General features: G+C 44.8%; 1 protein-coding gene and 1 long non-coding RNA gene across 2 annotated transcripts in view; both read left to right on the forward strand.

Annotated features, from left to right (window-relative positions):
- Positions 1 to 1,005: 1,005 nt before the first annotated feature.
- Positions 1,006 to 2,618, forward strand: LOC138062450 (uncharacterized). The gene is made up of 2 exons (XR_011136464.1): positions 1,006 to 1,415; positions 1,531 to 2,618. It is a non-coding gene; the product is annotated as an uncharacterized lncRNA (long non-coding RNA).
- Positions 2,619 to 4,278: 1,660 nt separating this feature from the next.
- The window catches only part of ARHGAP6 (Rho GTPase activating protein 6), a 348,894-nt gene continuing 338,008 nt past the window's right edge, over positions 4,279 to 15,164 (forward strand). The window contains exon 1 of the mRNA XM_068920657.1: positions 4,279 to 4,782. Coding sequence (XP_068776758.1) covers positions 4,279 to 4,782 — 504 coding nt within the window. The remainder of the gene's footprint in view (positions 4,783 to 15,164) is intronic.

Genomic DNA, 15,164 nt, shown 5'->3' on the forward strand with positions numbered 1-15,164 from the left:
GATAGGTGCAACACTGGCTTTCTTCAGTCATTGAGGACCTCCCCCAATCTCCATGACATTTCAAAGATGGCAAAAATGGGCCTTACAGTGACATCAGCCAGCTCTCTGAACGCCACACCCCCAGATGCATCCCCTGTGGTCCCATGGACTCACGTTGGTTGGGATTCCTCAAGAGATCCCTGACTCAGTCCTTTTCCACAACTGGCAGATCTTCTCCTTGAGGCACAGAAACGTGGGAGACCTTGTCAGTGAAGATCGACAAGAAAGGCAGCAAAGACCTCAGCCTTATCGGTGTATCCATTGTCACCAAGTCACCTGCTCCTTACAGCAGAGGTCCCACATTTTTGTTATTCTTCTACTGGTAATGGAGTGGTTGAAGCTCTTCTTGTTGCCCTGGACATCCTTTGCCTATTTCAACAACAGCTGAGCCTTGGCGTTCCTCACACCATCCCTGCATGACAAGGGAATGCTTCTGTATTCCAACTTTTTGTGCTAAGACTGAAGATATTTCTGACTAAAACTGATGACTGGGAAGTCCTAATTATCAACTGCATTCATTCCTTAAAATATTTCAGAATTCTTATTGTATTATTGATTGATATTACTGTTAGGCACTTTAAAAAAAAACCACAGCCTTGAAAAGCTGAGATCTTTCCTGTTCCAATAAATCAGCCGACTGTTGCATAAAGGTAGTGACAGGCAATGAGACAGAACAGAGAATAAACTTCTTCACAGAATTTAAGCTTTCATTGTAAAAATTATGGCAACGCAAATTGTGTTAGAAGAGCCTTTCTGACTCCGGGAGCCAGCACACTCCTCTGTCTGTTTTGCTAATCACAACTCTGAGAGACTATAAAACTTCTTGACTGCTATTGCAACCTTACAGGCAGCTCTTACAGAAGCAGCTTTGCAGATAATGGCTTCAGAAGAGAAAGGCTGATGAACAGATACTGTTATCAGACTGGCCAGTATTGTCTCACTGTTTCTGTGTACCTGTAGCTACACAGCTGATAGCTTGTGTCTGGAAGTTGGTGCCAAGGTTTGGGGACTGGGACTGTCTTTTCGTTCTGTGTTTGTACGGTGCCCAGCACCCTGGAGTCTGGGTGTGTGGGTGGTGGTGCCAGTTTTTACTGCAATGCTGTTAATTAAACAGCAACTTTAGAAAAATAGTTAGAAATGTCTACATTTTTGTTGCCTCAGAAAGCTAGAGAAAGTAGCAAAGATGGATAGTAAAAGTTGTCTACGTTAAGCTTTTAACGTGGTTCTTGTCAAAGCATATTGTTGCATATGCTGGCTTTACTCGGTGAATCTATCAGCTGTAATTCTCCAGGTCTCAGTCTCATGAAACCTATCCTCAAATTTTTCATGAGGGCTCCCATGGAGGAAACCAGCTGGGTAATAACTCCTGGACTGAGGTAGGTGGAAATGAGGACAGTTTGCATCCGCTTCATTTGTTAGCAGTCACTATTTGTAAGCTGACATATGCTTGTATCATTGCATTTATCTGATCATTTCTGTCTCCTTTCACAGGTCGTTTGTGTATTGTGTAAGGATCTGAGTCTGCGTTTGGAGTTTTGCCTGCTGGAGGCTGGCTGTGCCTAAGAGTAAAAGCTCTTCAAAGTAGGCAATGCACCTTGTTGAGAATGTCAGGAAACATTTCCAGTGGATTTTGGAGGCAGGCACGACTGCTGTCTCTTGCTCCTCATGTGACCACAACGCAGATTGTCTTCCTGTGCATTATTTTCTCATGTCTTTCTGCCTCTTTATGTTCTGCTGATAGGTTTGTAGAGGAGGAAAGTTAATACTTGGAACCACGCTTTTGTAAAGCTGTGTTGTGGATGTTTCTCTCAACCAAGCTGCTAGCATGTGCACAGAAGCCCAAAAACAAACTCCGGTAATTGTTTTATGCTTCAGACCTTCTTTTTAGTCGCAGGCGTGAGACCTTACTGAAGGCATTAATGAGGAGGCAAAATGAAGCTTTAAACAGAAACAGCTGCAACCTTATTAACTGTGGAGGAACTAGCATTTTGGAATTGAGCAATAGAACTGTTTATTAAAACAAGTGGGAAAAGCTCCTTTTCAGACATTAAAAAATGGAGGAAAAAAGCATTTGGAAAATAAAGCCAGAACAGCTCCTTTTGACGGCGGATGGGCTAGCATGCTGCTTCTGTTTATAAACTGCAAGAGTAATGGCACAAAGGAAAGAACTGCGTACTCCCTCTATTGATCAAACTAGAGAAGCGTCGTCATGGAGCACTTAACCTGCATGGGCTCCAGGGCATTTGGGAGGACACCACAGCTCAAGTTTTGAGGTAGTGAGCAGAAAGTGCACCATGAAGCAGAAATAACTCTTGCGTTATGCTCCAGTGTTTTTTTTTTTTTTTTCCGAAGTAGGTAATCTTCTAAAGAATTTAAAGAGTCCTCTATAACACTTTGGGGGAGACTGTGCAGGTGGTGGTTTCTCAGATCAAAATAAGGATGCTTTAGTCCACAGTCAGTTGAATGGTGATTTCCTTTGAGGTAGGGGAGATTCAAGACTTGCACTGGAGCTCTTGGCTGGTCTTTCCCCAGGCCTCTTCCACTCCCTCCATAATAAAAGTATAAGTCTGAAAGCAAAACAGGATTTGGGTTTGCATGTTTTGCTTTTCATCTTGAAAAACGTGCCGGCATTTTGTCACTCCATGGTGACAAAATGAAAGCAACACATCTGAACTTACCCATGAAGCTAATGGTTAGCTGGGGCTTAATAATGTTGAACCACTAATTAAACGGTGGTGTGGGGCCTCTAGAAAGAACCTGACAAGCATCACCGTTGAATCATTTCCAGCAAGGGGAGGACTTAGTATTCCCAACTGGGAGTTGGGGGCAGGAGTCAGATCCTGTGGCTGAGGGACAGTTTCCTCCACTCCAGGTGGGGAAGGAGCTGGCTGGATGGCTGCCAAATTTCATCGAGCTGTGTGATATTCTTCCTCTGGAAGCATTCTGTTCCTGTGGTAGTCTCTAAGTTTTTGGCTTCCCTAAGTTTGTTCCTTTCTCCTGATAAAGGTTTCCTTGTCTATACTTTGAGAGACAGCAGAGACCCCTGGAGGATCAGGGGTCAGTTCAGTTATTTGTCTTGAGGAAGCTTAGCTTTATTGATCCTAAACCTTTTTTCTGCTGCCGTGACCTACCTGGCAGAGCGGTTACAGCTCTCGTCTTAGCTGTTATCTGGGCTGTCTGTGGGACTCACATCTGCACTTCTCTGTGTGGTTCTGCACAGGCTGTCGGATGGAGGAAGCTGAGCATGCACTCAAAATTAGGAGTCTCTTGTTAAATAAAATAAGACCGTGTTTTCAAACTGACACAGAATGGAAAGAGAGACTCAGGCCAGAAGAAATTTGCTGATCTATACGCGTTGCAGACCTGGTCCCGGCAAGCCCTACAAGCGCGTGCTGTACGCTGAGCGCACATCGCCGGGTGCTGTAACCTGTCCCCGGAAGCCGCAGCTCTCCCTGAGGGCCGGGAGGACGCGGTGGGCCACCTCCACCTGCCCTGCGCCCGCGCTGGGCACCTGCCGGCCCAGCGAGCTGGGGGTGCGCCAGCTGACCCGCCGCTGCGCCGTTGGGACCAAACGCTCCCAGGAACAATCGTGCCCCGTTACGCGACCCGCCTGCTAAACCCCTAACTCCCCCCGCCCAAGGCCAGCGCGGCTCCCGCGGCCGCGGGACCGGACGCGGCCGAACCGCCGCGGCACCGCGCTGCCCCGTCGGGGCCGGGCGGGGGCAGCCAGCGCTGCCGCCGCGCCGGGGCCGCACCGGGGCCCCGCGGCCCGTCCGGGCGGCGGGCGGCACCTGGACCTGGCCCCTCTCTGCCGCGCCGCCCGGCACCCGACGGGGGGCGGCGAGCGGATCCCGTGCGCATCGCCGCCGAGGGGGGAGTGACTCTGGCAGGCTGCGCCGAGCCGAGATAAAAGCTTTCGCTGCTGCCTCCTTCCCTCCCCTTTTCTCTCGTAACTTTTTTTTTTTTCCTCCCTCTCTCCCTCCCTCCCTCCCTCCCTCCCACCCAGCGAAGTGACCGCGGCGGCGGCGGCAGCCCCGGAGCAGCCCCAGCGCGGGACACGGGCCGTCGCCATGAGCCCCCCGGTGCCGCCGTCGGGCCGCGCCGCGGTGGGCTGAGCCGCGGGCCGGGGGGCGTCCCGGGAGCCGGCGGCGGGACAGCGGGCAGCAGAGGAGCCAGCCAGAGGCCGGCGGCACCCGCGGCCGCCCCGGCGGGGCCCGGGGGGCGGCGGCCACCGCCGCGATGTCGGCGCAGAGCCTGCTGAGCAGCGTCTTCTCCTGCTCCTCGCCGGCCGCCGCGGCAGCAGCCGCCCCCGCCGCCAAGAGCCTCTCCAAGCGGCGGCTCCGCCAAACCCGCAGCCTCGACCCCGCCATCATCGGCGGCGGCGGCGGCGGCGAGGAGGGCGAGGGCGCGGGCCGGGCGCCGCGGACGCGGGGCGCCGGCAGCCCCCCGGCGGAGCGGGGCGCCCCACCGCCGCCCGGCGCCTCGCTCTCCACCCCCTGCACCCCGCTGGAGCGGTCGCCGCCGGGCAGCGGCCTCTTCGACGACGAGAGCCCCCGCGGGAAGCGGAGCCCCGGCCGGGAGCTGCCCTTCCTGGCGCGCACGCCTTCGGCCTCGGCGCTGAGCGGCCCGGCCGGCGCCGCCAACAGCATCTTCTCCTCGCCGCGCCGCTGGCTGCAGCAGCGCAAGGGGCAGCACTCGCCGCCCGGTCCGCGCCCCGCCGCCTACGTCGTGTGGAAATCCGAGGTAGGCGCGCCCGGCACCCCGCCGCCGCCGCCGCCCGCCGACGGCACCGCTGCCGCCCCGACGGTGGGGGTAGGGGGCGGGGGGAAGCCGGGCGGGAGCCCCAGGGGCAGCCCTCGGCGCCCGCCCCCTCGCGCGTGGGTGCGCCGGGCGGGCCTTGGCGCGGCCGCGGCGGGCGCCGTGGGGATGGCGGGGAGAGGCAGGGTGGCCAGGCTGCGCGCGCCCGCTGCCCCGTCGCCTTGGCAGGGTGAACTCCTGGGTTGGATGTTCCCTCGATGAACTCCATATATAGTTGTCCCCGGCATGTAAAAGTTTCCCCTCCCAGTTTCACACTTCATAAACTTAAATATGCAATGGCTTATTATTACTAGGCAAATTATTTTTAATGTGCACACCCAGCGATCTCTGATTTATTTGACCGCACAGATGTGTCAAAAACCACATGAGGAGCGATCATATTCCAAGGCAAATCCAACGTAGCAATGCAAATATTTATTCATTTAACTTGGATGTCTTCGATGTTGAGCTGCAGATATCATACCAAGTGGACAAATGTATTCAAAGAATGTAGCATTGTTGCTTGACAGCGATTGCTTTGGAAGTTGATTATGCGCGGCCCTTTATAACTGTAACCTCTGTGTGTTTGAAGCAATTCTCCTTCCTGTTTGTGGCGTTTCGCTTTCTCAGTTAACCGTTTAGGAGTGGCTTTTGGCGCTTTTGGATTGAGGTCGGAAGGCAGCCCTTTCCATTTTATTTCCATTTCCTTTTCAGACAGTTCCTTCCATCATAAATAACCGTTACTAGATTGATTAACAAAACACCTCCGTTGTTTCGATGTGATGCCGAACTCCTCACAAAGCCATGACCTTACGCAGTGATCAGGGATTCAAAGACACGTTAGACGCTGTCATTGCACACGATGACAGAAAGCAGTTTTGAAGGGCCAAGCCTGCCTCTCTCACCCCGAACGAGTCCCCCAGATCTTCCCTACAACCTGGGATATAAAAGCTCTCAACATCTGTCAGCTGGGATGGTAGGTTAGCACTTGGGTAATGACTTTGGACGTGGTGGTGTTTAGAGTCAAAAGAGGCAATGGAGATTTTTACCAGTTTTCCGAAACGTATTAATACTTATGATCAAAAGTTACTCGGAATTAGCTAAATGTATTTCATCTAGACGCTTAAATTTTAAGTTAGTTAAAAACTGATGATGTCAAAACCCTTTTTGGGAGTACCGGTGTCAGTGACAAAAAACCTGCTGTGAAGCAGTGGGCAATGGGATCTGACCTTTAGATGTTCATGCTCATTCAGGGTAAGATGGCTACTTACCTGGTTATGGTTTGATAATAAACATCGAGACATGTAAGATAGGTCAGATTTCCCGTGCAGTTTTCCCTAATTGTATCCAAGACACAGCGTATGGACTACGTCTAGGTCTGCAGATCTAGGTGGGTCCGTGTGTTTTGGCTGGCTCCAGGCTAAGGTGTTGGATGCTCCAGGCATGTAAGGGTTACTCTACCTGTCATTTTTTGTAGTCCTGGGGCCTGTGGGTTGTCAAACTGTGCAGCACGGCGCATCTTTTTCGGACTGCAAATGCAAAAGCGTGAGGTTTTTTTTTTTTTCCCCAAGATGGTATGCAGCTAGCATTTTAAAGTAGTCAAGCCTTTCTTTTGATTTTGGTTGGATTCCTGAACACAGAGGATCGTAGCTTTGCGTCGTGGAGCTTCTAGTTAAGTTTAAATTCAGTGCGGTTTCATGTGACATTACAGTACTGTTCTTCAACAAGTTCTTATTCGATTACTTGGCATTTGAACCAGGATAGGTGTCTTTCCGGCATTTAAGAAAAGGATATCTACAGTAACAAAGAGCGGTATGTATTTTGGAAGCATCTTTCATGTTGGTAAGGACAGGTATTTGGAGTAACCAACGCATTAAAAAATCGCCGTTAGGTTGGGGAAAAAAAAAGCATACAGTTCTGATGCAAGAGAACAGTTTGGGGCAGGTCTGAGCGTGGTGCTGTGAGGAGTAATGGGTACCCAGGTCTCTGTGCTGAACGCCTGTGTCCGGCCCCTGCGGCTGTGACTTTCCTGCCCGCGATGTCTCGGTCCTGCACAAGTGTCTCTGCAGTTGCCGTCACAGCGGTCACGGCCGTGCTGTCGTGTAGGGGGATGCCGATGCTGCAGCTGTTTCGTGGCGTTGTGTGTCTTCACAGCACCTAATACCTGTCAGTTTAAAAGTTTGGCTTTTCAAGGTGTTAACACAAGTATTAACCAGTCACGTTGCAACTATCGGTAGTGATATGTATAAATGATTTTAATCTGTCTGTAAAAGAAATTTTACATGCATAATTTTGATCCTCTTTCCCCTCTTATTATAGGCATGTGTCCTATAATATTGGATGTTGGATATTCAGTTTGGTTTTATCATAAAATAGGATTGTTCCTAAAGGATTTGGTTGCTTCATATTCAGTCTTCATTCAGAAAGGATTTATTCAATCCTAGGAAATGGAGAATTATCTATTTTGGGTGCTTCACCCTACCTACGGCAAAGTAAGTGTGCTTGAATAGGTTAAAAAAGACTCATTTTATTCGGCGAGTCGGAAGTAATTATTTATATTATTGTAACTTTAAAAGATCCAGTTATCTAAGTTATTGCATCCTCAACAGCAAATTTGGAGTTCGGTTTCTCTCAGCTTGAAAAATGGACTTTATCATGGAAATGATTTTACTCAACTGTAAAAGAAAATTGAATAGATGAATGTGAGCCAAAAATGAGTGTGGAAGGTTTTTGGTCTGAATATTTTAAAACTCCCATCCTGTTTCTTAGGAAATAAAAGAGGTATTCATTACAAAACCTTTTTTCATTTACTCCATTCCAACATCTTCTGTATAATTACCCTTTTTGGAAAATATTTCTGTAAATCCACTGTGCAAGCAACAGGGTTATGCACTGAAGATTTTGTTTTAGGAGATGTATGTGGGAATTATTTCCTTCCTCCTATCTTAATCTCTAAAGCAGTAAAGAGAAAAAGAAGTAAAAGTTTATGAAGATTTTATCTTCCCCCCCCCCAAAAAAAAAAAAAAAAACCAAACCCCATACCAGTATCCTCTGAGCAGTACATCCTTCATCTGCCCCAAATTGCATCTGTGTCAGATGTAACCAGTTGGTGATGCAGTTTGCAGCAAGTGCTTGTGTGCAAGATCTGCAAATCCTGCCCTTGGAACAGCCTGCTGTTCAGGGGTAGGAACAACTGGCCCAGCTGCATTCAAATTTAAAGTGTTCACTAAGTGCTTAGTTACCAGCTGATTGGAGATTTCCGTATACGAGGCCAAAATTTCTCTAATAATTTTGGTATGAGGCCAAGAGAAGGATGGATTGTTTGTTTTACCTTTTTTATTTTGGCTATTTGACTTCAACATTTTATACCACACCCCTTTATACTGGCATGGGGTTGGAAAGGTTGCTGCTTAGTTCAAGTTGTCATTCACAAATAATTTTTAAGGGAATATCAAAATTACACGGGGAATTTCAAGTTTCAGTGGTTGGTCATAGTTTCACATGAAGAAAGGCATTAAGTGTAAATTCTTGCTCCAAGTTTTTTGTAGATGTGAAGTATCATGTGAAAGAGATGTCTCTCACTTTCTAGTGATCTGTCACTTCTTCATCAAGATTTATTTTCCAGGGCATTTGATGATGTCTATCTTCACGATAATATTTTACAATTATAAAGAACAGTATACTAGAGCTTTGCTTCACTAACAAGAGCTCTTTCCCCTTTCTATTATCAACTCATAATAAAATATACTTAAATATATATTTTTAAATTGCTTTATTTAAGGTCTGCTTGAATAAAAACTTGTTCCTGGTTTTATTGAAGTCAGTGACAAAGTTTCCAGTGGTTTCGGTGAATCACAGGGCAAAGCCCTGGGGGATTTTCAACAAAGGGAAAAAAGGTTCATCTTCAATTCCCATCACATTTCAGCTGTCCTTTTAAGACATTTTCTTAAAGGAAAACATCTTCTTTCATTTAAAAAAAGAAGTCTTTGAATTATTATGCTTTCACTCCCTAACTTTTATTTGGTTAAGTGACTGTTTAAGCAAAATAAATATCATGGGAAAAGGTGGCAAAAATACGTAGAGATACCTTAAGGCCTTGATTCTGCAAACAGTCAGTCATGTATTTGTCCTTAAATATATTGATAGTCCTATACAAGCTAAAGGTGTGTTTTATAGACTGTGGTTTAAGAGAGCCTATGTTTTTAATGACTGGAATACATTCACCGGGTGAAAAGTCCAACAGAGTTCAAAATTAATACATCTGTGTGACGGCTCAAGTTGTGTTAAGTCTTCCGCTTATTCTTCTATATTAAAGACAGGAACGGAAAGCCACAGCATGTGTATAGCAAATATGGCAAATTATGTAAATATCTCTGAGTAATCCTTTTGTTATGATAAACCCAATCTACACATTTACACTTATATGGCCTGATTATTCTGCTATTACACTCTACATACTACTCAGAAATTAAACGTCACTATCTCCAGCTAACACTTTTTTTGGTGAGAACGGTTTTTAAGTAAAGGTAACACCAAATCTGAAGCCCTTCCCCTTGCTTGCCTAGCTGCTGGGAAGTGGGAGGAGCTGTCATTTATTGCTTGCTGTTAGCTCCTCGATGGCTTTGGGTTGTTGTGAGCAGTCTCCTCAGCTCTTCCTCACTTCTTTCTCCTTCTGACATAACCTGAAGAGTAGCAAGACAGAAGTGGTGCAATGTAACTGTTTACTCCTGTAGGGTGGCTTTTTTTCAGCCGTAAGGGAGGCATGCGTTTCGCCTGCTGCAAGACTGGAAGTCGCCTGGGCTTCTCTGCTGCTCCCAGGTTCTGGGAAGAAGCTGTGATCTTCCCGAAATTGCCAAGCTGCCAGTTGGCAAAGCTATACTACTTTTGCAAGGACATTGGAGTTGCCTGTCTACAAAATCAGAACAACAGCATTGCTTTAGCTTAATTATTTTACAACTTCTGTTTGAGAGTCACGTGGTCTGATAATTTAGGGCATGGCTTTCAGAAGTAGTCAATGCTGACAAAGCCAGATTCAGTTCATAGGTGCTGTGGGAGATCAGTCCCCTTAAATTCACTTGCCTGATATTTTAAGAATGAGAATTTAAATCTGTTGGACGGAGGTCTCCGATTCCCTCCTTCTGTATCTCCTTGCCAAAGTTTCCCACTGAGCATCACTGTTTTTGCAAATGAAGCTTAAACCTCTTTCTCCAAGTTACTCTCCCTCACTTCTTGCTGCTTTTTCACAGCCAGCCCTTACATCCAAACTACACTAACAGGAGGACCTGCATGAGAAATACTTTCACAGAAAAAGGGCAAAACAAAATTCTTTGGAAAATCTTGAGCTTGTTATTGTTGACCAATTGAGAGGTCACTTTCTCCTACAGGTGTATATGTTTGGGTACTTCAAATGAATATTTTTCTTTGAAGTTAGTGAGACAAACTGTTGGGAGAGAAAAAGCACTGATCACATAACCAAGTTTGCAGGATCAGAACCTGTTCACTGTACATTTAGAGGAGGAAAGAGCTTTTTCCTTCTCCCATTCAACTTAGGAGTAATGATTGATATATAACTGCAAAATGCATAAGCTACCTACGTAAAGAAGAGTCTTATTCTTTATTCTTTAGGATGCATGAGGAAGACTTGAAATATAAGTCTATATGCTGCCTTACTTTCAAAATACTTAGGATGAGGTGTGGAAACTGCAGCAAAGACATCCCATCCCCAGATGTCACAGGGGATTATGCTTCAAGGAGCACTGATGTGACAACAGGTGTCAAACCGTGGATTAAGCTAAATCTTTCCCCATGTTGAGGAGCAAAGCTGCTACACTTGGAACTAGGGATAAGGCCCTACCTCTGAAGGCTGTAATAGTTTGCATCATCTGAAGATCAGTACTCCCCAGTAAACTAATCTGACAGGTATGCGTGCAAATATTTTAATGAAACTCCTTCTCTCAACTCCTCAACATGTAGTTTCCGATTAAAATGTCATATTTATTGGTCTCTGGGTACGATAATCTTACAGGCTTTATCTTCACTGTGCTGTTAGCTGAGTGCTTTTGAGTTTAAGTAGTTTCTGCATTTGCCTGTGTTTATTGTGTGGCTTGTTACGATGAGATGCTCTAGAATTTTTTTTCCCATCAGCTGGAAAATCTGGCAGTCTTTCAGGAAGCACAGGGAATGTATTAAATTACCATCGGCACCAGCTGATCTTACTGCGCTGGTAATCTCTGAAAAATGAAACGTAGCTGAAGTTAAATGAAAGCTCAGTGTCCATCCCATATACTTGTCCTGAAGCACCTTGATACCTAAGCTGGATATTTTTCCATATGGATGGAAGAGGGGTTTGCAGTAAGCCCTGTGAAGAGCCCTGATCAACTGTTCAGGGAGCAGAATGGGGATCTAGTGTGTTTAAAGGGCTTTTTGTCATCTTTTTTTAGTCGTCCTTCAAACAATATAAAAACTGGACCTTCCCCCAAAAATTTTTAATCTGCATTTTTCCCTTGGGCAGGGACTTTTTAATAAGTCATATGAGAATTGTGGTTTGGAAGGTTTTTGATTTGTAAAGTAAAGCACTGTATCTGCTATTTGCCGCTGAACTGTTCTGCTTCATTTTCTTACGTAAGACATCCTAAAACACTAGATGTGCAGTACAAATTGATTTCAGCCTAAGTCCATACCACTCAGTGTTTTCAGAGTTCTGCAACTGCAAAGCGTTTAGTGGGCAGAAATGTTGTGGGTCTTGTATGAAGATGTATGCTATTAAAAATTAATTAAGTATAGTCAACATTTCTGAATTTGGCAAATGCACTCTTCCTATTCCTGACTAAATTCCACCTTAAGACATTTGGTGAAAATATGGGAATTGACAGTTGGGACAGGCAAAATTGTTACTGAATGTGCATTGCTTAAATAATGGGAAAGAGACTTGTGAAGAAAAAATAGAAATGAGACTGAAAAATGATTTTAAGCAGCCACTGACATATCAACAACCCAGACTGAAGGCTTTGTTTGGTGATGGAGTTGCTGCACATTTAGCTTTGCAGACTCAGTCCTGTATGAGGAGAACGTGCAACTGTGACAATTTGCGAGTTGAAAACTTTTCAGGAGTCTAAAATAGCAATACTATTTTAGCCACATTAAACATGATACAATACTACCTGTGTTTGATTTGCTGGCTGTGTGGCATAGCATCTGGGATCATGCAGGTCACTGGACTTAAGTAGATGTTTTAAAACATAGCATTTATGCATCCTGAATTGCACAGATTTTTAACTGAGCCAGGTATCTGGATGGTGGGGGAAGAGGCCAAATACTTCATTATGCAAACTGAAGGAGGGCCAGTTAAGGAGGTAAGGGTAAGGGTCAGGTTATCCAAACTTAGAATTTGACATTGGGTTTCACTATCTAATTCTGCGAGGTATGGAGCACTTTGACTTTAACCTAACAGGGTACTTGAGTGTGTGCTTTACCTGAAGCAAGTGAATACTACTAATCAAAACAAAAAATCGTGTAGGAAACAAAGACCCCAGTTATCATTCCGTAATAGGAATTTTACTTTTTTCACCTCTCTTAACAATTCTCCTGTGGACTGTTCTATGCAGATTTTGAAGCTGTCTCTGTTCAAAACCATTTCTATTATTTTTATCTAATTTTCATCCTGCAGCAATAATATATTTCTGTGGAAATGTATGACCAGGTTTTTAGCTCAGATTCCATTTTTCCTAGATGTGTAGGGAATAGCTATGCTAAGTTACATGTCTGCTGCTCCACTCTGGTTGTCAGCAAGGGCTTATTGGATCACTGGGAGGGTTAAGACTGTTTTTGAAGGATTTGATGAGCTTTCAGTGCTTGAAAGTCACCACATTGTTGTACTGGAACCAGATGCTGGTACCACATACTCTTGTTTTTGGAGTGAAGTAGGTTAGGTATGGTGTCTCTGGCCCATGAGCACAGATACCAGCTCCCCATCCCTGGATCAGCATCTTCAAAGCCCGGGTTGTGGGAACAACCTGTGTCCATGGCTCCAGCCAGGAAACCAGAACTGGCTTTTCCAGATCTTCTAACTTCCTGCTGCTCTCTCTCTCAAACCAAGGACCTTTCTACTTTACAATATTTCTCCGTGAGGACTGTTTGACAGCGTAAGCTCATAAAGAGATTTCTGAGCTCTGCACTTAGTGGGGACACACAAGAGCGTTCAGTCTGTGCAGGAGCTCTTCCTGCACAGTGCACACTGAGAAACTCCTGGAATTTGGATAGAGCTTTCTTTGCTCTTTTTTTGTCTGTTTCTTTATGATTTCCTGTTCTATGCAGTTAGACCCATTCATGTTCACCTTGTCTTTTCTCCACTTCTCGTTGTCTTTGTTTTGTATCTCTTTGGATTGTTCTCAATGCCAAACATTAAAAAGGAAGATAATGTGAGTTTTTCCTGTTGTTTCCATCCCTGGAAGTCCATACTAAGAAAAGCTCTTTTACTGTAGCTCTACCATATCATTTGGCTTGCCCAAGGCAGGTGTTGTCAAATGTTAATTGGTCTTTATGTTCTGGTAAAGGTTTTCAGTGAAGTACAGAGTGTGATACAGACTCTGCTAACAAATGACAGATTCAAAATACATTGAGGCATAATTTATACAGGAAATCCATGAAATGGGTCAAAATTAACAGGTGTAATCATCTGTTGCAGCAGTCTTTTTACTTAGCTTAAATTTTTAAATAAATCTTGGTGTGCATTCATTCATAAATTGAGAATACGTGCTACAAATGTGCAACCTCGTTTTTTAGAGTATGATTAAGATTACTGTAAGAAGTCTCTTGCACAGCCTCAGAGTCATCCTTCTCTGAAGGGCTAGCTTCTTGGATTTCATTTACAGTGATGGGACTGTACCTCCACTGAATATCTATGACCGTACTTGCAAAAGGAAGACTAATACAGATTTTCCCTTGCTGTTTCCAAGTTTCATGTGCTGTATCCCTTTGTTCTCTGCCACTGTTGTATTATGGCAAGATGGTTTTTGAGCAGTATCTTTTTGTTTTTTCTCTAAAGGGTAATTTGAGTTTAGTTGCACCCTACTGAGAGTAATTTGGTGAGAAACCAGTTGGCAGTTTTCTGTTCAGCTTTCTTTTGCCTCTCTCTCTAAAAGTCTAAAAATATGCCTCCTACAGGAAATGTTTTTCATTCTGTTATGTCTTTTGCTTCCCGTAGGAGGTATTACTTTTAATTTATTGAATAAACCTTTCTAAATTGTATTCCCATAGGAGCTTAGGCACAATAGAGTCTTTGGGTAAGCTGTCCAAGATCTCACCATCTTCTGTTTTTAGAAGATATGCAATCATTTTTTGCATAGTGACTTGAGTCTTCGGGAAAAGCTGACACTTAACGTGAAATGGGAAAATTTGAAGCTAAAGAATGTGGATTAACATCTGCTATAGCTTCTCAGTTTTTGTTTTGGTTGTACATACATTTATCCGTTCTTCAGTCATAAAGAAGTTCCTCCTCTCTTTTCTTTGCCCTCAATTTTAAAAGGATTCTGGACAATATTTTGATCTCAATCTCATTATCACAATTTCTTTTGTAAGCGTATGTGTATACAGAAAGGCTAAATCCTTGTGATATCCTGCTTGGAGGTCAACTATGTTTAGCTGTTCATTTAATGTGGGTGACGGAGTAAGGACTGTTATTTGAAAGGTGGGAAAAAGAGAGGCTGGGACAGATTACATTTTCATGCTCCAAAATAAGACCGTATCTATTCTGTCCTAAATTAGAACAATATGGTTGAGTTTTTTCTTGTGGCTATTTCAAAACATTTGTACTGACAAAATATGGTGTGCCTTTAGAAGTAATGCCTCATTGCATTACTGCTGTTTCCCAGTACTGCTGTGTGTCTGCACCTAATGACATCTGTTGTAGTAGTGCGCAATGGGTGCAAATAAGGCAAAGGTGTTTTTTTAAAGATGTTGGTAAAAATTCCCCCAAAAAAGTCCTTCTCAAATTCAGGTGTTTTGCAGAGACAGCTTGATAGTGCTCTAGCAGAACTTCAGCAGGGGTTTCATGTGATCTTGACTGGCAGGAAAGTTTCAACAACTATTTGCCAGGTAGGTTTCCTGCCAGCTCAGTTAACCAAGCCTGCTTGCATACATCAGCATTAGGGACCCTAGGGTTTATAAGATACATAAATGCCACCTGAGCCAGTCTGCTCTGAAGTTGAGCTCCACCCGCTTTTGTGGGTTATTTCACTTTAGATTTTAAAATATTGAAAATTTTGCAAAAAAAAAGTGTTTTCTCTCCTGCCTCATGCTGGTTCAGTGTGCTCATGACAATCCTGATGATG

This window comes from Struthio camelus, chromosome 1 (genome assembly GCF_040807025.1).
Source record: "Struthio camelus isolate bStrCam1 chromosome 1, bStrCam1.hap1, whole genome shotgun sequence".
NCBI classification, from domain to species: Eukaryota; Metazoa; Chordata; class Aves; order Struthioniformes; family Struthionidae; genus Struthio; species Struthio camelus.